This window comes from Hypanus sabinus, chromosome 13, assembly GCF_030144855.1.
Source record: "Hypanus sabinus isolate sHypSab1 chromosome 13, sHypSab1.hap1, whole genome shotgun sequence".
Classification (NCBI taxonomy): domain Eukaryota; kingdom Metazoa; phylum Chordata; class Chondrichthyes; order Myliobatiformes; family Dasyatidae; genus Hypanus; species Hypanus sabinus.
In genome coordinates, this window is record NC_082718.1 from 2,626,552 (window position 1) to 2,652,030 (window position 25,479).

Genomic DNA, 25,479 nt, shown 5'->3' on the forward strand with positions numbered 1-25,479 from the left:
CAGTCTGTGGTGGAGCATTCCACAGATTCACTACCTCCTGGCTAAAAAAATTCCTCCTTACCCCTGTTCTAAAAGGTTGCCCCTCAATTTTGAGGCTGTGCCATCTAATTCTGGATACCCCCCAGTGGAGGAAACATGCTCTCGACATCCACCCTGTTTTGTCCTTTCAACGTTAAGTAGGCTTCAATAACATCACCTGCATTCTTCTAAATTCCAGTGAGTACAAGCCCAAAGCTGCCGAACACTCCTCATATGTTAACCCCTTCATTACTGGAACCATCCTCATGAACCTCCTTTGGACACTTCTCAATGACAACACATTTCTGAGATATGAGGCCAAAACTGTTGACAATACTTTAAGTGAGGGCTCACCAGTGTCTTATAAAGTGCCAGTATTATCTCCTTGCTTTTATATTCTATTCTCCTTGAAATAAATGCCAACATTGCATTTGCCTTCTTTACCACAGACTCACCCTGAAAATTAACCTTCTGGGAGTCTTGCACGAGGATTCTCAAGTCCCTCTGCGTCTCTGCTGTTTGAACCCTCTCCCCACTTTGATAATAGTCCACACTATTGTTCCTTTTACTAAAATGCATTATTGTACACTTCCCACTTCTGTATTCCAACTGCCATTTTTTTGCCCATTCTTCCAATTGTCCAAATCCTGCTGTAGTTCCATTGCTTCCCCTCCACCTATCGTTGTATCATCTGCAAACTTTGCCACAAAGCCATAATTCCATTATCCAAATCATTAACAAGCAATAAGTAGCAGTCCCAATACCAGTAGTCACTGGCAGCCAACCAGAAAGGGTCCCCTTTATTCCTACTTGTTGCCTAATTTCTGTCAGCCATTCCTCTATCCATGTCATTATCTTTCCTGCAACACCATAGGACTTTACCTTGTTAAGCAACCTCATGTGTGGCACCTTATCATATGTCTTCTGAAAATCCAAGTAACTCACATCCTCTGCCTCTCCTTGGCCCACCCTGCTTGTCACTTCCTCAAAGAACTCTAACAGATTTGTCAAGCAAGACACTCCAGCCATCACTGGACTATTCACAACCAGTGGACTCGCTTCCAATGACTCTTTATCTCATGTTCTTGACATTCATCACTTATTTATTTATTATTATTTCTTTTGTGTTTGCAGTTTGTTGTCTTTTTCATTGTTTGCATGTCCATCCTGTTGGGTGTGATCTTTCATTGATTCTATGTTTCTTGGATTTGAGTATGCCCGCAAGGAAATGAATCTCAGGGTGGTACATCGTGACATATATATACTTTGATAATAAACTTACTTCGAACTTTTGAACATATCTGACAACTCCAAAGTGGGCACTTGAGGCTGACAGCTCAGTCCCACCTAGAACACACATGTGGTTAACAGGCTTGCAACCTCCCTAAAAATCCATTTCTTCGATCACTAGCATCAACGTGTATCATTAACAATATGCGTTGTGGTCATTCACTTGGACTTCCAATGCAACAGCCCAAATCTGTGACTTCTATCAATAAATGGACAAGGGCTTCACACACACTGAAAGCCCATCAGCTGCACTGCTGCACATTATCTCCACTTAGGAGTATGGAACCGCTCCACCATTGCTAAATGTAAACCTTGAAGCTCCTTCCTCAAAAATGATGTGGGAGCCCCTTCACCACAGCAGTTGAAAGTGGCTCACACATTTTCAAGGACAAATAGAGATGGACAATAAATAACAACCCTGTCAATGGCACTTGCATTCCAAAAATCAATCTTAAATCTTTATAAATCTTATGCATTTATTTTAATTGCAAGGCTTGCCAAAACATGGACAAGTACATAATATTGACATGGTACCTGTTGAAGCACCCAAAGCCAGAGCCTTCACCACATGGCCGACCGTCTGGATTCCACCATCAGCAATAACTGGAACACCAAAGCGACGAGCATATTCTGCCACTTTGTATACTGCTGTACCCTGAGGTCTGCCACATGCCATAACTGTAATGGAAACAAATAATAGGTTATCAGCCAGATCCAATTCTCCCTCCTGTCACCTACCATACACAAACATCAGCACTGAGTCAAAGCTGCTCTCCTGGATTAAGTGCAGCCCAGGTGACACTAGGCACCAGGACAGGTGGATAGAAAGAGTTGTGTCTAACCATACCTAAAAAAAAGTATCGTTTGATTAGCAGAAGAAGCTGGATTGACACCTGACTCAGGTCATAGTTTGGGATTACCGCCACTTTACATCAATGCAAGTCAATGTTAAACAATTCCAAATCTGACACTAGATAAAGAGAAACATTCAAGGCTGATTTATACTTCTGCATCGCATCAATGCCATAGGTAACGCGTATTCTACACCATACCCTACGCTGTAGGGTGACGTGCACCTCTCCAGAAAAGTAACTCACGTGTCGCGGCAACGCAGACCGCAACAACTGTGATTGGTCTGCTTGGTAGCATCGCATTTCCTCCTACACATTTCCAGTTGCTTCTTCTCCACCATGTCTGTAGGCTGTGCGTACACCAATGTGAAACAGATGAACCAAATTGTCAATTTGGTTGACATGCCGACATGCGAAAATGTTTGAAGTGCATTTCCTCGTCCATGTCTCTCATGAAGAAACTCAACACAGTGGCATAGAAACAAAACTAGCGTTTTGGCGCACACCAACGTGTGCTCGCTATAGTGCAGAGCGACGCGGAAGTGAAAATCAGGGTTACGGTGAAGGCTGCAGCGTAGCCCGTATGCACAAGTATAAATCAGCCTTCAGTTGCTGTGCACTCGACATGGGATTCGGTTCCCATCATTTCCAGCAATGACTTCAGTGTATGTAATCTAAATTATGTAACAGAAACACAGAAGAAATGAGTGGGTGTTAGTTGCTCAATCCACAAGCTGATTTCCCAAATCAATACAATTATGGCTGATCCTTCATCTCAGTAAAAAATATTCTTACTCCTCCATCTCGTTAGGGCTAAATGTTTATCTAAACTTTAATATATGTACCTCAGGATTACTTTGAAAGCCTTTCCTTCTCTTGTGACCTCAACTCCTGAGGATATCATGGAAACTGAACTTTTAACCATTCAGACTTGGGCCAAATTCTTGAACTTCATTACAACCACAAAACAAAAAATGAGGCACTTGCATTGCCTCAGGCATGGACAGTACTGCAGAACTCTAGCTTTATTTTTCCACAGTTGCTGAACCTCCACAGAACTAGGGATCAACACTAAATGGTGACCATGCCAAAGATACCCACATCCTAGGAAGAGTAACTCACAAACTAAATTGAAGGCAAATGGCTCCAAGTACCTAGATGAGGGGTTTGCACCACAACTGTTCCACTAAGGCCAGCATTCATCACAGTGTGCTAGGTTTTGCCACAAAAAGTACCTCGAGTGGAAAGATGAGAATTCTCAATCACTGCAGCCTGCCTGCAAAATTGCCAGAGGGCAACAGCACACTCAGTATTGCCCTATCGCAGAACTGCAACCACTTCCTTAGGAATTATTCTAACAACTTAAGGATTGAATTATGAGGACAGTCGTCATAAATTTGCCTTGTTTTCCTTTGTACTAAGACGACAAGAAAGTGAAAACACATGCACTGTGATAGGAATAACAAAAAAGTAGTCAATTTAATTTGTGCATGATTAAGTGCTAGTGTTCAGAGGGAGATCTAAGTATTCTTACAATCTTATATATTTAATGGCATCGAAGAGACTACTCAGTCCGTGAAGACCATATCAGATACCAGGTGAGAAATCCTATGAGTCTCATTCCCACTCTCATATTTTCCCTGTATAGTTGCACAAATTTCAATCACAAAGAGATTGATACCTGAGATGAAAATGCTATTTTGTAAGGAAAAACAGAGCAGATTGGCCTGTTTCACAGAGCTTATCGAAATGAGACAGGATCTTATTGAAGCGCAAAGACTACTAAACTCCCAGCCACCATCCAGGTCACATCACGCATGAAGCATTAGTAATGTAATAGTGTTTACCTTCTAATTTGTGTTGCAAATGCACTTTATTATTTGTTAATTTACTAGAGGCAATATTACTTTATGTGTTATGTGTGAGTTGTATGTACTGTGTTGTGCACTTTGGTCCAAAGGAACATTGTTTTGTTTAGGGGTATACATGTGTACAGCTGAATGACAATAAACTTGAATTTTGAAAATATTCAAATGCTGGAAGAGGAAGCATTGTCTCAACATCTAAATCAAAGATTAGGAATTTATTTTCACAAACAGCCATGAATCTCTTAAATTTTCTATCCCAGAGAAATGGGCAGATTTTTGCACCAAAGTGGAACCAAGTGTTATGGGGATCAGCCAGGAAAATAAAGTTGGGGCCAACAGATTAATCATAATCCTGCTGAATGTTGAAGTAAGCTTGTATTTATTGCTTACACTCGTAGCTGAGAATTGATCCAATTGACATGTTTTAAGATGGCAAAAGGATTTCACAGAGGTGATAGAGGGCATCTTGTGATTTGATGGAGAAGTCTGGAACAAAAAGGCACCAGCCTAAAGATTAGGTCTCACAGCTACACTCACACAAGAACAGCAGTGGAAATCTGGATGGGTCACAGTTCCGAGGGGTCAATGGGAACTTCTTACACTGATGCTGACAGATCTTGTTTGTTTAAGAAATTCAAGTTCAAGATTGTTTAATGTAATTTCCAGCACCCAAGTATAAAGGAAAACAAAATAATTGTTACTCCAGATACAATGCAACACAAAAAACCCACAATAAGTATAAATACATAAGATAGCTTATTATACATACATTATTTGTACATCCATAAAGTGACACTTGGCAAGAGATTCTGCGTAAGACAATTCTGACAGGAAATGATAAAGTAATGGTGATTGGAAGTCTGGAGGGGTGGGTTAATGGGTGGAGGTACTGATCAGCCTTACTGCTTGGGGAAAGTAACTGGTTTTGATTCTGATGGTCCCAGCGAGTACACTATGTAACCTCCTTCCTGATGGGAATGGGGCAAACAGAACATGGAGCAAAGATGGAACTCCTTACACTGAGGTCAACAGATCTGCTTGGTAAAGAACAAGGAACGAAGGTAAAAAAAAAACTAGAGTCGTTACAGATTAGCCGCAATGTAACATGATGGTGAAGCAGGCTGAAGTCTTGCATCATATCCCAGTCACCAACTGTCACCACTTTGCTTCTTCTGCATCAGCTATTCTAAATTATATGTGGCTGTTTGCTGTGAAATAAACTACTAAAAACAAGATCCTCAAGCACTGAAGAACCCAATTTGGGCACGCTAGTTTCATTAAGCTTGAAACGCATTTGGATCCCTGTTTAAGGAAAAGCTGGACGCATTCTGCTATCCCAACTAGTCCCTCACCATGCCTTTCCAAATGCATGCCCCAGACATACCTTCCTGAGTGATGCAGATTGAACCACACCCCATCCCAACCCGTAGACCATCCACTCCAGCATCAATTAGGTTTTTGGCTTGTGCGGCGGTTACCACTGTAAAGACAAAGAAGAAGCAATGTACTCAACAGTGAATGAAACATCAGGTCTCCTAATGACCTGAGCTTCCCAGAGTAGGAGACAGTAACCCCCTTCAATGGCAAACACGGTGATGTCCTCATTGGCTTGATAACAAACAGAGTAGGAGAGAGTGAAAGCAATCAGGTCACTTTGCTCATTGAGCTATAGAAGGACAAGAAAAGAATATTTGGCCTAAAGAAACATTTTTGCCGTGTCCATGTACAATCTTCATTAGTACTACAATGAAATGTCATTCTGAATTTATGTATTTATTCTTATTTAGAACATGGTAACAGGCTCTTCCAGCCCCAACAATCCTGTGCCGCCCAATTACACCCATGTGACTAATTAAGCCACTAACGGTACATCTTTAGAATGTGAGAGGGATCAGAAGCACCCGGAGGAACCCCATAAGGTCATGGAGAAAATAACTAGAACAACCTTATGTTTCTTGCAACAGTCTGCAATCTGACAATAGACAAGCTATTTACAGACAGCTGTGGAAATGAACCCAGATTGCTGACACTGTAATAGCATTCTGCTAACTGCTATGTTACCAATTCAGCCATTTGACATTAATGATCTGATGGTGGGTCAGAAGAGGATAAAGTGCTGACTTTCACTTACCATTCCCACCAACCACCTGCAACTCTGGGTATTTCTGCTTTATGTATCGAATCATGCTTATCTGGAACACAGAGTTTCCTTGGGAAGAATCCTGTAAACAATGGCAAATAAACATTACAAAACTCCTTCAAAGAGAAGTAATTAACAGTCACCAGAACATGAAAACAGGATTGTGGTTTTACTATCTGATCTGAATGAGGTCACCTCTACAAGCACAGCACTGTATCAGTCTTACACTGAAGTGCAGACCTGCACTGAAGTTCATGACTGTGCAGAGGAACATCACCAATGAATGTTAGATTCAGGGAGCAGAATCTGTTGAGTGAACGCACATGAATGAAGCCTGATCTCAAGGGCTCCAGGATAGCTGCAGCAGGCATCTGACAAGTTCCCACTTTGCTCTTACCAAGACAACAACATCCACCCCTGCCTGCATCAGCAGGTCCAGCCGATATTTATCATCCTCCCGTGTTCCAATGGCTGCTCCACAGAGAAGCTGCTTCCGTGAATCTTTCGATGCCAGTGGGTAATCTCGGTTCTTTTTCAAGTCTGTCCGTGCAATGATTGAGATGAGCTCATCCATGTCATTAACGATCGGCAACTTCCCTGAAGGAAAGATAGAAGAATTTAAAAAATTCAAGTCGCAAGGCCGGGCTCCACAGCCAAGACAGGAAAACCAAAAGCCATGCCTGTATCCTGCCTCCTACTGCCTGACAGAGCGCCATCATAGTTGCTCCTTTTCCTCCTCCCCGTCCAACACGTCCACAGATCTGTACAGAGTCAGTGCAGGCTCCTTGTGGATTGTGTGGGTCTTCTCCAGGTGTTCTAGCTTCCTCCCACAGTCTAAAGACATACTGGTTAGTAGGTTAATTGGTCACAGTAAATTTTCCCAATAAATAAGCGAGGGTTAAATTGGTAGGTTGCTCGGTAGCGGGCCTATTCCGCTCTGTATCTCAATAAATAAATAAGAGTTCCCATCTCACATATAGTATTCCCATGGACATCCACCCCTCTCAACCAATCACACGATATCCATGGACCTTCTCCACTCCTCAGACCCCACATCATTACTGAAGGATCATCCTCTCTCATACAAGAAGTCAGCCCCACCCACTGTTCATCCCAGAGCAACCTCTTCGCCCCAGCCAACTAGTGCAGCAATGTAACATTCGAACCTTTCTTGCTACGTTGTAGAATTTCATTGGCTTCCTTGAGGGTCACACCAGCTGGTGCAACAACCAGGTCTTCTCGCTTCGTCATCACCTGAGCATGGAAAAGGCAACACTTTGAGTGACTGCATATACTTTACAGTGCCCCGTATCTCTTACAGATTCCACTTCACCTCTTGTAACAAGCACAGCTACACACGGAATGGCCACTTTATTAGGTACCTCCTCTACCCAACAAAGTGGTCACTTAGTGTATGTTCATGGTCTTCTGCTGCTTTAGCCCATCCACTTCAAGGTTTGACATGTTACGTGTTCAGTGATGCTCTTCTGCACACTTCAGTGGTAACTTGTGCTTATCTGAGTTACTGTCACCTTCCTGTCAACTTGAACCAGTCTGGCCATTCTCCTATGACCACTCTCATTAACAAGGCATTCTCATCCACAGAACTCCTGCTCACTAGATGTTTTTTTTAAATTGTTTTTCAAACCACTGTCTGTAAACTCTAGAAACTCTTGTGTGTGAAAATCGCAGATCAACATTGTCTGAGATACTCAAACCACCCTGTCTGGCACCAACAGTCATTCTGCAGTCAAAGTACAAAGTCTGAAATAAAAATTCATTCACAGAATACACACACATCACCACATACAACCCTGAGAATCTTTTTCCTCTGGGCATACTTAGCAAATCTATAGAACAGTAACTGTAAACAGGATCAATGAACAACAAACTATATAAAGATGACCAGATAATTGCATTTTTCTAATTTTTAAATGATATAATCATGCCCACAAAAACAAGTCTTTTGACAAGTGGTGACAACCAGCTTTCATTCCCAATAATCCAATTTTATCCCCATCAACTCCCCTCAGGTTCTACCACTCCCCAGCACTGCTAGGGCGATCTACTGTAGCCAACTAATCTATTGTTATGTGTGATGAGAAAACCAGTTGGAGATGGGGTCCAGAGTTGACCACCCCTGTGAACTATGCTGCTAACGAGAGAGAGATGGGGGGGAGACGGGGGGAGAAGGCATCCTGTTGCAGAGAGAGAGAAGGATTAAAATGAATGATTTAGTATTATGGCTTCTTTGCTAATTGTTGACTTTAATGCCAAGAACATTTGGCCTGTTTGTGTGGATCTCTGCTGACACAGCAGAGTGATGCCAGGTGCCTGCTGAGACAGGAGGGAGTGGCCAGTTTGATGGACGTGGTCAGTTGATGGATGGCTGATACCCCGTCAGGGGAGATAAAAGACGGGTCTGCTGAGACACCAGGAGACACACCATGAGACACTGCAAGAGTGTTGTGCACACACAGGAAGGTGGGGGCTTGGAGGACCAAATCGGGAGATCGATCACAAAGCTCACAGTGTGAGAGCAGGACCAGTGGGGGCTTGTGTGTGTGTCCACTCACGCCAGAGTGACGAGTCCACCATGGAAGAACGGTCTAGCCGAGAACGAAGGGGTCATATCCGAATGACCACATCAGTACAACAGAACAAGACAACAATGGAAGGTTTGCCTGCTGCAGCTGCTCACATCTCGCTCACTCTCTCTCTCTCCAACGTTACACCTGCAACTACGACCTAAGCTAAACTGAACTGAACTTTCATCATCTCCCAAGACTATTCATTTACCCCTAGACTTTGGAGGAGCTTGGTTTTTGATTTTTTTTTTACCACACTTGTGTGTGTGTGTGTGTGTGTGTGTGTGTATATATATATATATATGTATAATTGCTAACCTATAATATATGCATATTTGCATTTTATTTTCGTACTGTATTACTTAGTTTGCTAATAAATTTTATTAGTTACTAGTAATTACAGACTCCAACGTGTATTCCATTTCTGCTGGTTTGTTAACCCAGTTATGGGGTACGTAACAAATTGGGGGCTCGTCTGGGATTTGATTTCCAATTTTGGGGGGGGCTGGTGAATTGATTGGGGTACATTCCCTTATCTGCTTTGGTTGTGTGGGAAACCAAAAGGGAAAACAGCAGAAATGGAGTTTGAGATTAATAAGTTTGTGGCAGATCCGACCCCTGAGGGGCTGGACAAGGCTAAGAGTGAGGTACTGGTGAGGATTGCTCAGAAGCTAAAGATTAAGGTGACCACTCGAATGAGGATAGCTCAGGTACAGCTGTTAATAGCGTATCATTACGTAGCCGAGGGGAAATTCAAAGAGGAGGCATTTGGAGTTGTTTGTTGAGGGTAAACCACTTACTGAGGCTGAGGTTCAGCTTCAGGCAGATAAAATGAAGTATGAACATGAGTTCCAAATAAAACAGTTGGAAGTAGAAAGATAGAGGGAAGAAGCAGAAAGACGGAAAGAGGAAAAGGAAAGAAAGTGGGAGGAAAGGAAAAGGGAGCATGAGCTCCAAATAAGGAAGCTGGAGGCAGAGAAGGAAAAAGCTAAAAGGCAGTTTGAGCTATAAAAGATAAGAATATTGCAGCTGGGAGGTCCAGTGTTTGATATTGATGATGTATATAGCTTGAAAGAGTTGGTTGTAATTGATGAATTTAAGAAGTGTGTTCCTGATGATGAAAAGGCGTTCCGTTGAAAAGGATGCCGCTACCTTGAGGGAGTCTGCTGGGTTAGCAGACGAGGTTGTTTTAACCCGCAAGGTTGAGTTTACTCCGGATAGGAGTTTCCCAGAGAGTAAATGAGAAGATCGGGGAACCTGGATTTTGAAATTGGGACTGGTATTGAAAGCCTAGAAGAGGCAGATGTCCCATTTGCCTGTGTTCAGGTTGTTGAAGTACCTGTGGTACTGAACCTTGTGTTGAAACTCAGGAAAGGTCTGAAGTGTCTGATTTGGTTAAAAAGGAATGCAGTCCTTTTGGGTCTGATGGACTTGATTCGGTGAATGAAGGGTTAACCTTGGTGCCAGTGGAAAGTGAGGATTCTCAGTCACTTGTGTTAGAAGGTGTTCTAAAAGTTAGTGATGAGATGAAAGATGGTGAAGTGAATTTAATGGACAATGGTGGAAAAGGGGCTGTGTCTGGATTTTTAAATAAAGAACTGGAGAAGTTTGGACTGGTTTCACGACCTTTGACCCTGCTTGCAGGACAATGGTTTGTTGAAAAACTTGTCAGCTTGTTAGATTCTATTTTAGACGTTGAAAGTAAGCAAGGTCATACAGCTGTTGGTCAAGATTACAATGGGAGGAAGAAAGATTGTTTTGGTTTTGAGAGGCCACCTGTCTGTGTAAATATGGGGACGAATCAAAGTAAAAGTCAAAGAACAGATTAGATGGTTTATTTGGGAATTCCCAGAATGTAAACATGGTTTTCATAAGTTTAGTGATGGTGTTAAGCTTGGTAAACATTAAATTGGCAGCTATCCAGGGTGAAATTAAGTCAGTGGAATGGCTAACGAGCAAGCTCGTGGCTGGCAATCCACGCAGATACTGGCGCAGATAGCACAGACAGGTGTTTAATTCATGGAAGTTTGTCAGAGACTTTTCTACCTTTCATGTTATAGCAGGATTTGGAAAGTAAGGAGGATGAGAAAGGCTTGTCTTTGTCAAAGGATGAATTTTATAGCAGAGCAAAGTAGAGATTCTGAAATTACTGCGTTAAAGGAGATAGCTCTCACAAAAGAGTTGGTTTGGAGAGGGTCAGCAGGATATTACCTGAAAGATGGGGTATTGATGAAGAGGTGGAGACCACCTACTGGGTTTGCAGATGTGGAATGGGTGATTGAATATCAAGTGATGGTCCCGAAAGTTTACAGGGCTGAAATTTTAAACGTGGCTTATAATATGTCTTTAGGTAGACACTTTGAAGTGGAAAAGACAGTAAATGGAAGTGATAAGGAATTCTACTGGCCAAATTTAAGGAAGGATGTTGTGAACTTGCGCAGGGCTTGTCATACCTGTCAGGGTGCAGGAAAAATTAATCAGGTGATCCTAGCGGTACCATTTAGGCTGATACCTGTTCTCGGTGAACCATCTTCCAGGGTCATAGTGGATTGTGTGGGCCCATTGCCAAAGACTGCAGCTGGCTACCAGTATCTGTTAACCATCATGTGTGCTGTGTCTAGGTTCCATGGAATGGTACCCCTCTGGAACATCAAGGCCAAGACTATGGTAAAAACACTTATAAAATTTTCTACACTGGTAGGTCTACCTAAAGGAATCCAATCTGTCCAGGGTAGTAACTTTACAGCGAGAACGTTCCAGGGGATAATTAAAGAATTGAGAGCTAAGCATATTGTATCACCTTTGACCTTACTGAGAGAGCAATGGTCAGGCCAGAATGAAAATGTGACTAAGGGTTATTATGACTCCTACCCTGCACCAGTGAGCGCTGTTATGACAACGGAGAAGACTGTCGTGTCTAGTACTGGAGTACCCATTCATTCTACTGAACACCCTGTAGTTTTCACAAGACTCAGAAAGTCTGATGTTTTGGAAAATATTGATGGAAAAATTCAACATTTGCAGTCAAAGCAGCAAAAACAACTGAAGAGCTTAATTGACAAGTATAAAGGTTTATTCCCTGATATTCTAAGACTGTGCACGTGTGCAATGCATGACGTCATTGTAAATTCAGGCCAGGCTATTAGACAGCATCCCTACAGAGTGAAGTTGGAGGAAAGCAAGCTGGTAGAAAAACTGTTTAAACGAATGTCTGAGGCCAATCTCACAGTGAACGAAAGTGAGTTCAGCCACGCTACGGTCACATATCTGGGGCATGTGGTAGGTCGGGTGCAGATGGCTCTGGTACAAGCTAAGGTACAAGGTATTTCTGAAGTTCCTATCCCAACTGTTAAGAGGGCACTGAGAGGGTTTCTGGGAATGGTGGGGTACCATCAGAAGTTTTGTAAGAACTTTGCAGATATTGCCCTCCCTCTTACAAAGCTCTTGCAAAAGAATGAAAAGTTTGTGTGGAGCAATCCTTGCCAAAAAGCTTTTGAGAGGCTGAAAACTACACTATGTTACTACCCTGTGTTAAAAGCACCTGACTTTTCAAAACCCTTCTCCCTAGCAACCGACTCAAGTGACGAGGCTGCAGGGGCAGTCCTACTGCAGAGAGCTGAGGACAAAATAGAACACCCAGTGGCTTATTTATCTAGGAAGTTCAATGTGCACCAGAGAAATTATTCCACTGTGGGAAAGGAATTACTGTCACTTATTCTGGCGTTACAACATTTTATTCAGACTTACATTTGTCCGGCAGAGAAGCCATTGATAGCTTATACTGATCACAACCGATTGGTATTTTTGACTATGAAGAATAAAAATAGACGGTTATTAAGTTGGAGTCTGTTGTTAGAAGAATTTGATATTAAAATACAACCTGTAAAGGGGACTGGCAATGTAATTGCTGATTGTTTATCTAGGTGTTAGATTTGAAAGTATATCTGCGTTACTCTGTTAGTTAATGACGACTTCTGTATTATACTAAACTCTGTAATGTGGCTTACTATTGAATTTCCCCCCCGGTAAAAATTCTTTTAAGGGTGGGGGTGTTACGTGTGATGAGAAAACCAGTTGGAGATGGGGTTCAGAGTTGACCCCCCCTGTGAACTATGCTGCTAACGAGAGAGAGAGATGAAGGGGGGGGAGGAGGCATCCTGTTGCAGACAGAAGAGAGAGAGAGAGACCAGGATTAAAATGGATGATTTAATATTATGGCTTCTTTGCTAATTGTTGACTTTAACGCCAAGGACATTTGGCCTGTTTGTGTCCATCTCTGCTGACGTAGCAGAGTGATGCCAAGTGCCTGCTGAGACAGGAGGGAGCGGCCAGTTTGATGGACATGGTCAGTTGATGGATGGCTGACATCCCATCAGGGAAGATAAAAGACGGTTCTGCTGAGACACCGGGAGACACGCCACGAGACACTGCAAGAGTGTTGTGCACCCACAGGAAGGTGGGGGCTTGGAGGACCAAATCAGGAGATCGGTCACAAAGCTCACAGTGTGAGAGCAGGACCGGTGGGGGCTTGTGTGTGTGTCCACTTAAGCCAGAGTGACGAGTTCACCACGGAAGAACGGTCTAGCCGAGAACGGAGGGGTCATATATGAATGACCGCATCAGTACAACGGAACAAGACGACAACAGAAGGTTTACCTGCTGCAGCTGCTCACATCTCCCTCACTCTCTCTCTCTCTCTCCCCAACGTTACACCAGCAACTACTTCAACTTAAGCTAAACTGAACTGAACTTTCATCATCTCCTAAGACTATTCATTTACCCCTAGACTTTGGAGGAGCTTGGTTTTTGATTCTTTTTAACACACAGAAGTGTGTACTGTATTACTTAGTTTGCTAATAAATTTTATTAGTTACTAGTAATTACAGACTCCAACGTGTATTTCATTTCTGTTGGTTTGTTAACCCAGTTACGGGGTACGTAACAATATTAATTAGCATATTTTTGGATGTGGGACGAACACACTTGTTCAAAGGGAGAACTGGCAAATTCCACCAACAGGTTAGGACTGAACCTAGGTTGCTGTCACTGAGGAAGCAGCTCTACTAGCTGCATCACTGCACTGAGCCAATAACAAATAGACTAAGGACAAATATAGACCTCAGCTACAAGAATAATTCATTATGCTCCTTTTATGTCTATCCTTAAGTTTACCTTAGTGATCAAAAGGTGATAATTTTGTTGTGGTAATTATACCCACAGTCTTCTGACTTCAGACGTAATTAATCCTGCATGTGTAGCAGAGTAAGAAACAGACAACCCTTTCAACCTCACTGGCCTGCTTAATATGCCATTTATAATAATCATTGTAAATTTTATACCTCATTCAAAGCAATGTCATAATCTTTCTCAGAAAGAAAGTCAATGTCCCGCGATGTGACGATCCCCATCAGCTTGCTTCCCATTTTGCCCGTTTCTGTGATTGGAATTCCTGAGAAACCATGCCGTAATTTGGCTTCAAAGACATCTCCGACTGTGTGGTGGAGGCTCATGACCACCGGGTCAGTGATGAAGCCTTGTTCAAATTTCTACAAGAGGCAAGACAAAGACATAAGCTGCACATAGGCAGAAAAGTGGCAAGGTTATGGGATTGAAAACAGCCTCATCTGAAGACATCCTTACAATGGTACTGGGTTATGGAAAGACAGGTTAATAGGCAAAAAAAGATGGTCCCCACTATGCACCCTGGCACCATATAAATGAACATAAGACAAAGGACAGGAATTAGGCCATTCAGCCCATCAAGTGTGCTGCACCATTTAATCATGGCTGATTCATTCTTGCTCTCAACTCCATTCTCTTGACTTCTCCACATAACCTTTAGCATTGATTAATCAAGAACCTAGCAACCTCAACTTTAAATATATCCAATAATTTGGCCTCCATAGCCGTCTGCGGCAATGAATTCCACAATTTCACCACTCATGGCTAAAGAAATTCCTCATCTCTGTTCTAAAGGGAATTCCTTGTATTCTGAGGCTGTGCCCTTTGGTCCTAGATTCCCACACAATAGGAACATCCTCTCCACATCCACTCTATCTAGGCCTTCAATATCTAATAGGTTTTAATGAGATTCCCTCTTGACTCTTCCAAACTCTTCAGCAAAAAAAAACTACTTGAAGCTGGAAGGTTCCCCCCACCTTCAACTCAAATGGTTTCAAGAAAATAAAAGCTACAATAAAATCAGAAAAAAGATTCACAGTAACTATGTAAGAAGAAACAGAGTTAAGTCTGACTACAAACATTAACTTTTTCTTCACTTGGATGCTACCTGCTCTGCTGAACAGTTCCTGCAGTTTCCCTGACAGTATATAAGCTAGCAAGAAGAGAAATGGAGCCAAGGAAGGGGGACAAAATGTAATCAGTCATGTCTATTTAGAATGCAGAGCAAACCCAAGGAGCTAAAAAAAACAAAATCGTGCCTTAAAAAGAAATACACAAACAAAAGAAAATCTGCAGATGCTGAAAATCCAAGCCACACACAGAAAATGCTGGAGGAGCTCAGCAGGCCAGGTAACAGCTAGGAAGAGTACAGTTGATGTTTTGGCCGAAACCCTTTGGCAGGACTGGAGAAAAAAGCTGAGGAATGGGGGGGTGGTGGGGGGGTGAGAGAAACACAAGGTGGTAGGTGAAACCAGAAGGGGGAAAGATGAAGTAAAGAGCTGGGAAGTTGATTGGTGAAAGAGACAGACGGCTATGGAAGAAAGAAAAGGTGGGAGGACCCCCAGAGGGAGCCGATGGGCAGGTAAGGAGATAAGGTGAGAGAGGAAAAAGGGGATGGGAAATGGTGAAGGAGGGTGGGAATGGGGACATTACCGGAAGTTTGAGAAATCAATATTCATACCATCAGATTAGAGGCTACCCAAACAGAATACAAGGTGTTGTTCCTTCAAACTAAGTGTGGCCTCATGACGAAAGTGGAGGAGGCCATGGATGGACATATCGGAATGGGAATGGGAAGTCATAACAATCATCTGTGAAAACTGATAGCTTCAAAGTGATTTTATGAACAAAGAATATTTATTTATTTTGAGATACAGAGCAGAATAGGTCCTTCTGACCTAACCAGCTGCATCGACCAGCAACCCACCTATTTAGCCCTACCCTAATCACACAACAATTTACAATGACCAATTAACCTATGTATTTGGACTGAAGGAGGAAACCAGAGCACCCTAAAGAAACCTACACAATTACCGAAAGTATGAACAAACTCCGAATTGAATCCAGGTAGCTGGCGCTGTAAAGCATTACACTAACCTCTACGCTACTGTGCCACCCCAATTTGACCACCAATTTCATCACTGATAGGAAAAGGAAATGAGAAAACTCCAGAGAAAAATACAAAATATCATGGACATGTAGCATTTGTAGACTCTGCAGCTATCTCTTATATTCTTTGGAAATGTCAGCCTGGATTTATGTACACATTCCGGCAAGAAATTGAATCCCTTGTTTCAAACCAAGACACAGAAATGCAACTCAGCAAACTAAAGGTCCAGATTTTTTTATGGTGGAGTATGATACAGAACATCAGTTATTTTCATTATTTTCTTCAGCTTCCAGTAACCACTCCTCTCTGTTCCTTCCCTTCAACCACCTTAGCTTTTCTCTTCCTCTCATTCTGTGGGCTCTCTCAATATTTCTTTCTCCTCCCTGCTCTCATTTTCCTGCCATCACTGAGTTCCCACCTTCTTCCCTTTATTCTACTGTTCTCACCTATATTCCTTTTTCTACAGCCCTTTACCTCTTCTAGATTTTACCCCCCCCCAGTTTCTCACAACATCCCCCCGCCCCAGCCACCCACTTTCTCCCTCATCTGTTCTCACCTTTCCCCCACCAGCCTGCACTCCTTCCTCTTCACCAACCTTTTTTTCTGGCTTGTGTGCTTCCTTTCCAGGCCTAATGAAGAATACTGGCCTGAAATGTCGACTGTTTATTTCCCTCCGTAGATGCCGCCTGCCTTGCTGAGTTCCTCAAGCATTTTGTTATACGTTGCTCAAGATTTCCAGCATCTGCAGAACCCCTTGTGTTAGATATTTTCTGTTACACTAAACTCACTATAAACAATGCAGCAGTAGTACAGCTAAATATGTTTTGGCAAATCCTCATTTAAATCAATAAAATAAACAAATATTTTACAACTAATTTCAACTCTTCTAAATCTGAAAAGCCAGTCATGACAAAGTGAACCATACAAACATGCACATGGAGCCTACCTTAACTTTGCGGACCTCATTAGCTTGAAACTCCGGGGTGCAATTATGATGGATGAATCCAATTCCACCCATTAACTATAAGGAAAAAGAAAGAATATGAAAACATGTATTTATCATGTGTCTGGTAATCATTGAATGCAACCTGCCATGCTGTGCCTCCAGAGAGGAGTAATGTACAGTTTACATAAGAAAAATATCCACCCATTTGCAAAAACAGCAGATAATAAATGCAGAATAAGCTCCCTCCACTCTGTCCCATCAAACATTCTTGAATGGCTATATAAATTTACAGCTTTTCTTGCACCAACTGAACATGGGAGCCCAGGACAAGTCAGAGTGAAAATCTGGGTTCATTCAGACCCAAGCAGCGTTGGAACAATTCCTTTGGCCCAGTGAGTTCACTCTGCTCATTAGGCACCCATTCACACTATAGCCACACTCTCACTATTCTCTCCACATTCCCAAAACTCCCTCCAGATTCTACCACACATCTACATACCAGGGGCAATTAACAGTGTACGTTTATATTGTACACCTCCCTAACATCTGTAACTCTGCAAAGCTAGCATTATAAGAAGCAACTGCAAAATGGGAATTGTCAGTACAAGGCAGACAATTACCAAAATATCTCAAACCTTGAGAATAATACTGTGCATGGCTCTGGTCTCCCTAGTACATGCATAATATCACAGCACTGGGAGGTGCTAAAGATACCCAAACAGAGACGATAACTTCTTAAATCCAAACAGACAGGGGATCTTTTCTCTGGATTAAGAATGATTTTAATAGGGTAAAATTTGAATGAATTTCAGTTGTGTTAGAGATCAGTAAAATATCCAAGAGAACTCACGAGAAACTTTTGTTTGTAGTTGTAGTTTGCAGAAACTTATGGCTTTTAATTTTGTCTCATACTGCTATGACTACATAAATTTAGTTTACAATCTATGTAAAGTACTTTGAGCCTGCAAGTTTATGTATGAAAGGTGCTATATAAATAAAGTTATTACTATTACTCAATTAATATCACTCATCTCCTTTGTTCTTGGAGTACAATTTATTTTTAATGATACTGACTCAGATTCCAATACCCATTAAATGTTCACATTCCATTTCTTGCATAAAATTATTTTGCCTTTGGCAACCACTGTTTCTATTGACTAATGTTACACACACAAAGAAAACAGTGTAGTCTTATTTTCTTGATACTCACCCCCATAGCAATTGCCATACTGGATTCTGTTACAGTATCCATGGGAGAGGAGACAAGGGGAGTCTTCAGGGTAATTTTTTTGGTGAGAGCAGAAGTCAGGTCCTGTTGGTGAGATACAATCCACCTGAATCAGCTCTATTTGTTTCATCATGCAATCCGTACCCCATACACTGCTGAATTCAAAACCTGAAGTGACTTAGTTATCAGCCAAAATTTAATTTAGGGATTTAGGAGTTTATGTATAAAATAACACAGGAACAATCAATCAAATCAATGAGTTAAGGATTGGGGAAATAATCTGAACCCTGGGGAAAACAAACTATAAGCTGAATCCAATAAAAGGATACCCTAGAGTGAATTACAGACTGGAAGCTAAAGTATTGCATCTTATCCTAGACTTTCAATTTCTCTAATAGTATTCTGCAGATCTAATTTATTTTATTTATTGACATACAGCATGGAACAGGCCCGTCTGGCCCTTCAAGCCATGCTGTTCAGCAATCCCCTGATTTAACCGGAGCCTAATCACTGGACAATTTACAATGACCAATTAACCTACCAACTGGTACATCTTTGGACTGCGGGAAGAAACCGGAGCGCCTAGAGGAAACCCTCAAGGTCATTACACAGATTTCACCCAGACTGTAAAGGGTTAAGTTTGCCATGTGTGTTATGTGTTACGTTGTACGTTATTATGTTTTGGGGGCAGTGATTTTTTTGATATATATGTTGCCATTTGTTTGCGGGTAATAAAGTGCATTATAAGTAATTACACTCGTGTCGATGCAGAGGCCCAGTTTGCAATGCAGAGACTCTCTCAAGATGACATGAAATGCATTACCACAGCGTTAGACAGCTCTATGGTGACCAGGGGTGATGAGCGTCTTACAGTATCCCTGGAAGTTGGCAGGTACAATACTCTTAAGCAATTCTTCTAGAGACTTGCAAACTTTCCAAGTCTGAGCATGCCCGTCAGGCTTAGGCGACTTCAGGTTGTTCAGAGTTGTTGGACCACATGTTGTCCTTCCTTGGCGGACATCAGCCATTTTTCATCTTCAAAGAGCTTTTCCTGTAACAATTACCAGGCGAGATGCAATCTGCTCTAGCTAGATCTCCCCTCAAAGACTTCTAGGCTCTAGCGAGAGAGGCTGACAAGGTGTCTTCCATCACCACGAGGGCTTGTGCAACCATGCGGCTGGACGACTTCACCACCTCGCCATCACCTGAACATGACACAATTGCCGGGGCTCAACGATAGCCTCTTAACCTTGTGTTTCTACCACAAGAGATTTAGGTCGAGAGCTAAGAAACACCACCCACCCTATGGGTTCAAGGAGTCAGGAAATGGAACGGCCATCGCCCAGTAGCTGTTTTGGCCATCAGCAGGTCAGGCAGTTTGCTGCCTGTTACAGACTCTGTTTCCGGGTGCCGTTTCCTCTGTGACACAGGCATTCAAGTGAGTATCCTGCCTACTTCTCAAACCTTTTGGTAAGTGCAAGATGGTGTTGTGCTTCGGCAGGCAGAAGTTCCGCTGGAACTTTGTGTTGCCGGTGGTGTCTACACCCCTGCTGGGGCTGACTTCCTCTGCACCAACAGCCTTCTCGGTGATGTCCAGAGATGCCTCATCAACACTGACATTCCCTCTCCAGCACACACAGCACCACCAGCACTTCAAAGTTGTCCAGCACCCTTTCCAGCTCCGACAACTTCCTCTACCTCCTCGCTGAGTTCCCAGACCTGACCAAGCCTAACTTCTCTTCTTCCACTGCTAAGCACAGGGTGAAGCACCACATCCTCACCACCAGCACACCCGTTCACACCTCCGCCAAGCACCTTGATTGGAGAAGCTAGCTGTCGCCAAGTCTGAGTTTGATGACTCTAGGCGGTCCAGCAGTCCACAGGCTTCCTCTCTCCACATCACGTGAAAATCAGGGGACAGGGAGGCATCCATGTGGAGCTTACTGCCACTTCAATGACACCAAGACCCCTGACCAATACCCAATCCTGCACATCAGGATTTCTCTACCCACCTGGCAGGAAAATTATTTTCTCAAAGGTGGACCTTGTTCACAGTTATCACCAGTCCCTGTCCAGCCGAGTGACATTCCTTTGAATGCCATTTGGGCTGAAGAACGTGGCTCAGACCTTTCAATGCTTCAAGGACAGTGCTTGCAGGGATTTGCCATTCCTGTTTGTTTACCTAGATGACTTTTTGGTAGCCAGCTCTTTTAGGCACAAACATCTCTTACACTTAAGGACTCCTCGAATGTCTTAGTGCGGTCTTATCATCAACCTGGCAAGTGCCAGTTTGGACAGTCCATGGTTGATTTCCTCGGACGCCACATCAATGAAGCAGGGGCAATTCCCCTGCGGGCTAAGGTTGAGGCCATTAAGCCCTTCCCTTGACCAGTTACCATTAAGGCCCTGCAGGAGTTTTTGGGCATGGTGAACTTTTATCACCATTTAGTCCCCAAAGCAGCTCAACTCATGCTCTACAAGGTCCTTAAGGGCACAGCAGCCAATGGTTGGAAGAAAGGTTCAAGGCGTTCTCAGACATTGTCTAATGCAACACTGATAGCGCACCCCTTCCTTGACACGCTGATTGCTCTCACCACGGTTGGCGAGGTACATAAGCAGTCAGTCAATAGCTTTTGGCAGCCTCTCGCCTTTTTCAGCTGTCCACTTCGCCCCTGCGAGCACAAGTACAGCACTTTCGACGGTGAGTTCCTCAGCCTGTACATGGCAGTGTGATATGTTCATGTTCTCCTAGAAGACTGTCCACTTACAGCTTTTGTGGATCATAAGCCCCTAATATTCGCCATGGCTAATGTCTCTGAACCTTAGTCTGCTCGACAGCAGCACCATCTGTCTTCTATTTCAGAGTTCATCACAGACATCCAGCATGTTGTGGGGAAGCGGAACCTTGTGGCTCACTGCTTTTCCTGGTCCTTCACTGGTGGACTATGGTCAGATGGCAGCAGATCGGATTTTCGACCAAAGTGTGAAGGTGCCGCATTCGGCAGACACAGGGCTGAAATTAATGGACGTTGCTTTCGATGACAGCAGTGTTTCATTACTGTGTGATCTATCAATAGGGCAACCCAGGCTAGTTAAGGCGCATTTTCGATGTGGGCCCATGGGCTTTCTCACCCGGGCCAGAGGGCATCACAGAAACTGGTAACAGAAAAGTTTGTGTGACACGGGCTTAAAAAGGATGTCAGGGACCGGCCTAGTGCTTGCGGTACCTGAGCAGAAGTTCGGCCACGTGAATGTAGATTTGGTTAGCTGCTGTCCCCATCCCACGGGTTTACTCACCTCCTCACCATCACTGATAAAATCACATGTTGACCAGAGACAATGCTGTTGTCATCTAACGCAGGCATTCGTTGGGTCGTGAATCACGCGGTTTGGCATCCCATCAATATCTTTTTAGCAGTTTACATCTGAGTTTTGGTGTGTGGTTGCCTGTGATCTGGGGATCAAAATGCACTGGACCACAGCTTATCATCCTTAGGCCAATGGTCTGCGAGCAGTTCCACTGTTCAATGAAAATCTCAGCAATTGTGGTTGGGTGAACAGACTGTCCTGGGTGACGTTGGGCTTCAGGACAGCCCCTAATGCTGACCTTCAGCCCTCTTCTGCAGAGCTCGTTTTCGGGCAACCCCTGTGGATGCTGGGAGAGTTTTTCCCAATATGTCCAGTGGTCCGCTTCACAGCAGCTGTCAGCTTTTATGGGCACACCAAAACTTTTGTTGCAGTGCCCACAATGCAGTATAGCCTGCTGCAGTCACACCCACCTGTTGCTGGGTCTATGGGAGGCAAAATATGTGCTTGTGCATCATGATGGACTCAGGGTTCCCCTGCGACCACCTTATGACAGCCCATTCCACTTGATGAAAGTGGGGGTTAAGTTTTTACACTGGACTTTGATATTCTGGACAGTGTTTCAGTCCATCATTTAACCTGCCCATTTGGACCAGACTCTCCAATGGCTTGACATTGTCTGTTAGGGTGAATTTTTTGGGGGGGAGGGCAGGGGGCAGGGTGCATGTGTAGGGGTTCCTTAATTTCATTAGGTAGCATTCACCCAGATTGTTCACCGTGTATGTTACGAGTTACGTTGTACATTATTACATTTTGGGAGTGGGGTTTTTTTTGATATGTCACCATTTGTTTGTGGGTAACAAGGTCTACATTGGAAGAATATACGCTCCAACAATACAAAATTCCTTACAGGCAGCGGTGGGAAATGAACCCGGGTCACTGGTACCGTAAAACATTGCGCTAACCACTACGCTACTATTCCGCCCCTAATGTTGGCTGACTTCATTATTCAACAATCCTGCTCCTTGCACCTGACTGGAAATGTAGGACTTTTAACTCACCACTTCATCTGCAGCGAAGTCAATGAAACCGGGAAGAATCAGGAAGTCACTGCATAGAAAAAATGGGGAAAAGTAAGAAGGAAAAAAATTAAACCAACCAGACATTATTTGTAGGAAGTATTTGTGAGGGCATGTACAAGGACATTGCACCCAGTACCTACAGTACAACACAAGCAGAACAAGCTTTGAAGAAGTCTCAAAGACAAGAGAAAAATAGTGAATAACGAAATGAAAAGGAAACCTGAAAGAGAGCTGAAAACATGCTGCCAGACATGGAATAATGAATATCAACATGAGATTCTGCAGATGCTGGAAATCTTATGCAACACACACAAAATGCTGGAGGAACGGCAGGTCAGGCAGCATCTCTGGAGTGGAATGAACAACTGATGTTTCAGGCTGAGACCCTTCATCAGGACTGGAGAGGAAAGGTGCAGCAATCTGAATAAGGGGAATATCAGGAGCACATGCTGGCAGGTGATAGATGAAACCAGGTTGGGGGGGGGGGGGGGGGGAAGGTGGTGAAGACATAGCAGGAAGCTGGGAAGTGATAGCAATAAGAGGTAAAGAGCTGAAGAAGAAGGAATCTAATAGAAGAGGACAGTGGACCATGGATTAAAGAGGAGGAACCAGAGGAAGGTGATGGACAGATGAGGAAACCAGAGAGTAACCAATATGGGGAATAGGAAAAAAGAGAAGGGGAAGAGGGGAGTAATTACCAGAAGTTACTCGGTGTTCAGGCCATTAAGTTGGAGGCCACTCAGGTAGAATGAGGAGTTGCTCCCCCACCTGAGTTTGGCTTCATCAAAGCAGTAGAAGAATCATAAACAGACATGTCTGTATGGGAACAGACATTGAAATAGGTAGTCACCAGGAGATCCTGCTTTTTATAGCAGACAGAGCAAAGGTCCTCCAAACTGTGCTGGATCTCACTGATGTAGAGGCCACAGAGAGCAGTGGATACAATTGATAAGCCTAACAGACTCACAAGTGTTGCTTCACCTGGAGGACTGCCTGGGACCCAGAATGGTGGTGAGGGAGGTGATGTAATGGCAGGTTTAGCACATGTGGAATAATGAAATAATGGAATAAGGAAAATTGGAAATGCCCAAATCACTACAAGTACACAGATATTGGAGAAGTGGAGGTATCAGTAGATAAGAGGACAGGGAGAGGAATTTGAGAATAAGCTTGCAGTTTTGAAACCAAGATCCATTGTGTCCAGAAGCATAAGTAGACAAGAGAGAAATGTGAAGAAAGTGAAGGAGCAGGTGTAGACTCAGATTGGATCTGTCCTAACTCTACAAGGGCACTGTGATAACCCCATCCTGAAAGCAAGTATACCAAGTGCATGATTTAATTGAGCTAAGGGTTCAAATCTTCCTCCACACAGGAGTCTACAATGCAATCCAGTCTAATACTATAGCTATACAGAGAGAACACTGAATTCCTGTTGTCTACTCTCTCAACTGAATGTTATAAATTCCATACAAGTGTAGTGAGGTTTCTGGGTTCCATATTTATCATTCTTCCTAAAATCTGACAAACGAATCATTCACCTGATTGTATCTTTTGGGTCCCTGCTGTACACTGAACAGATGCTTCATTGGCTTGCATGCAAGTCACTGACTACAGGTTTGAGCTGCAAGCCAAAATGGCAGATTTGGAGTACAAGGAATTCTCTGGCAAGACGGTCAGTGCAGCAATGTCCGACAGCCCTTGTTTTTCTACAGAAAAGCAATGCCTGAAGCCCAGGCTCTTGTACTTTAGCATGACAGTAATGCACACATTTGTAGAGGGAAATGTATTACCAAAGACCACAGAACCAAGGTGTAAAAGAGGGCTGAGATCACTTTCTCAGCACCAGGGTCCTAAGTGGATAACACCCCCCAAGTACTAACATCCAGAGGGTGCAACATTCCCTCAGTATTGTGGATTGAAGTATGTAAACTTCCTTAGTTCTATGGTGAATGTTAATATGGATTTGGTGTTGAATTGGCTAGAGCAGGATGTTAGCCTTCTGCACATGAATTGTTAACTACAGAATCTACCAAAAGGCTGGAATTCACAGCCACAAGATTCTGCACTCATCCCAGACAAAAACACAAAATTTTCAGTCAAGGCCAAGTCTAGAACCAAAATAAATGTTTTTTCTTTGCTAAGCACATTCATCTTCCCAAAACACCAGGTGAACCTGTGACTAGTGTCATTATCAGAATCACTTTACTGCCAGTATGTGAAACTTACCAGAATTGATTATGGTTAGGTGCCAAGCTTAAAACACAGGACAAAACCATAACAGACAACACAATAGCAACCAATAATTTACAAGACAACAATGCAAACAGCCACGAGCAATTAACAATTAGCAGAATGGTCACATGCGCAAACTTCAATATACAAACTTAAAAGAAATGTGAACATATGAACAGACTAAATAAGCATCAACAGAACATGGAGTGCAGGAAACACCATTTAACAGATGTTGTGCAGGGAGTTAGGAAATTACACCTGAATGAGTTTTGTTGAGAAGCTGAATAGCTACAGGAAAGAAGCTTCGGAGATGACGTATAGTCCTGGTGATGTGGATTTGTAGCATTTCCCTGATGGCAATTTGGTGAATAGGTGACTTTTAGGGTGGGTGGAGTCAGCAGGAATTTTTTCAGCTCTTTTCTTTGCTCTGGCGATGAACAGGTCTTTTAGTGTCGATAGCCAACAGCCAATGTCCTCTGCTGAGTGAACCACTCACTGGAACCTGAACTTGGAAAGGGAGGAGGCAGCAGGAAACCAAATGGTGATAGAGGTGGTCACAACACTCTCAATGATGGTTAAGTAAAAATTCATCAGGATTGGCATTGGAAGAACAATTTCTGCTGGGCTTTCCTAATAATG

The 25,479-nt window shown here is 43.1% G+C and overlaps 1 protein-coding gene across 5 annotated transcripts in view; it reads right to left on the reverse strand.

The window, feature by feature from the left end:
* LOC132403576 (inosine-5'-monophosphate dehydrogenase 1) overlaps positions 1–25,479 on the reverse strand; it is a 117,537-nt gene that overhangs the window by 21,482 nt on the left and 70,576 nt on the right. For 3 of the 5 annotated variants that reach the window (XM_059986993.1, XM_059986991.1, XM_059986992.1), the window contains exons 3-11: positions 22,588–22,636; positions 18,203–18,304; positions 16,993–17,067; positions 14,095–14,301; positions 7,334–7,421; positions 6,565–6,764; positions 6,159–6,249; positions 5,412–5,507; positions 1,843–1,986 (exon numbers count right to left, since the gene is read on the reverse strand). In XM_059986993.1, coding sequence (XP_059842976.1) covers positions 1,843–1,986; positions 5,412–5,507; positions 6,159–6,249; positions 6,565–6,764; positions 7,334–7,421; positions 14,095–14,301; positions 16,993–17,067; positions 18,203–18,304; positions 22,588–22,636 — 1,052 coding nt within the window. Of the gene's footprint in view, positions 1–1,842; positions 1,987–5,411; positions 5,508–6,158; positions 6,250–6,564; positions 6,765–7,333; positions 7,422–14,094; positions 14,302–16,992; positions 17,068–18,202; positions 18,376–22,587; positions 22,637–25,479 lie in introns of those variants that run through there. The other 2 variants (XM_059986995.1, XM_059986994.1) reach the window with 2 other exon arrangements.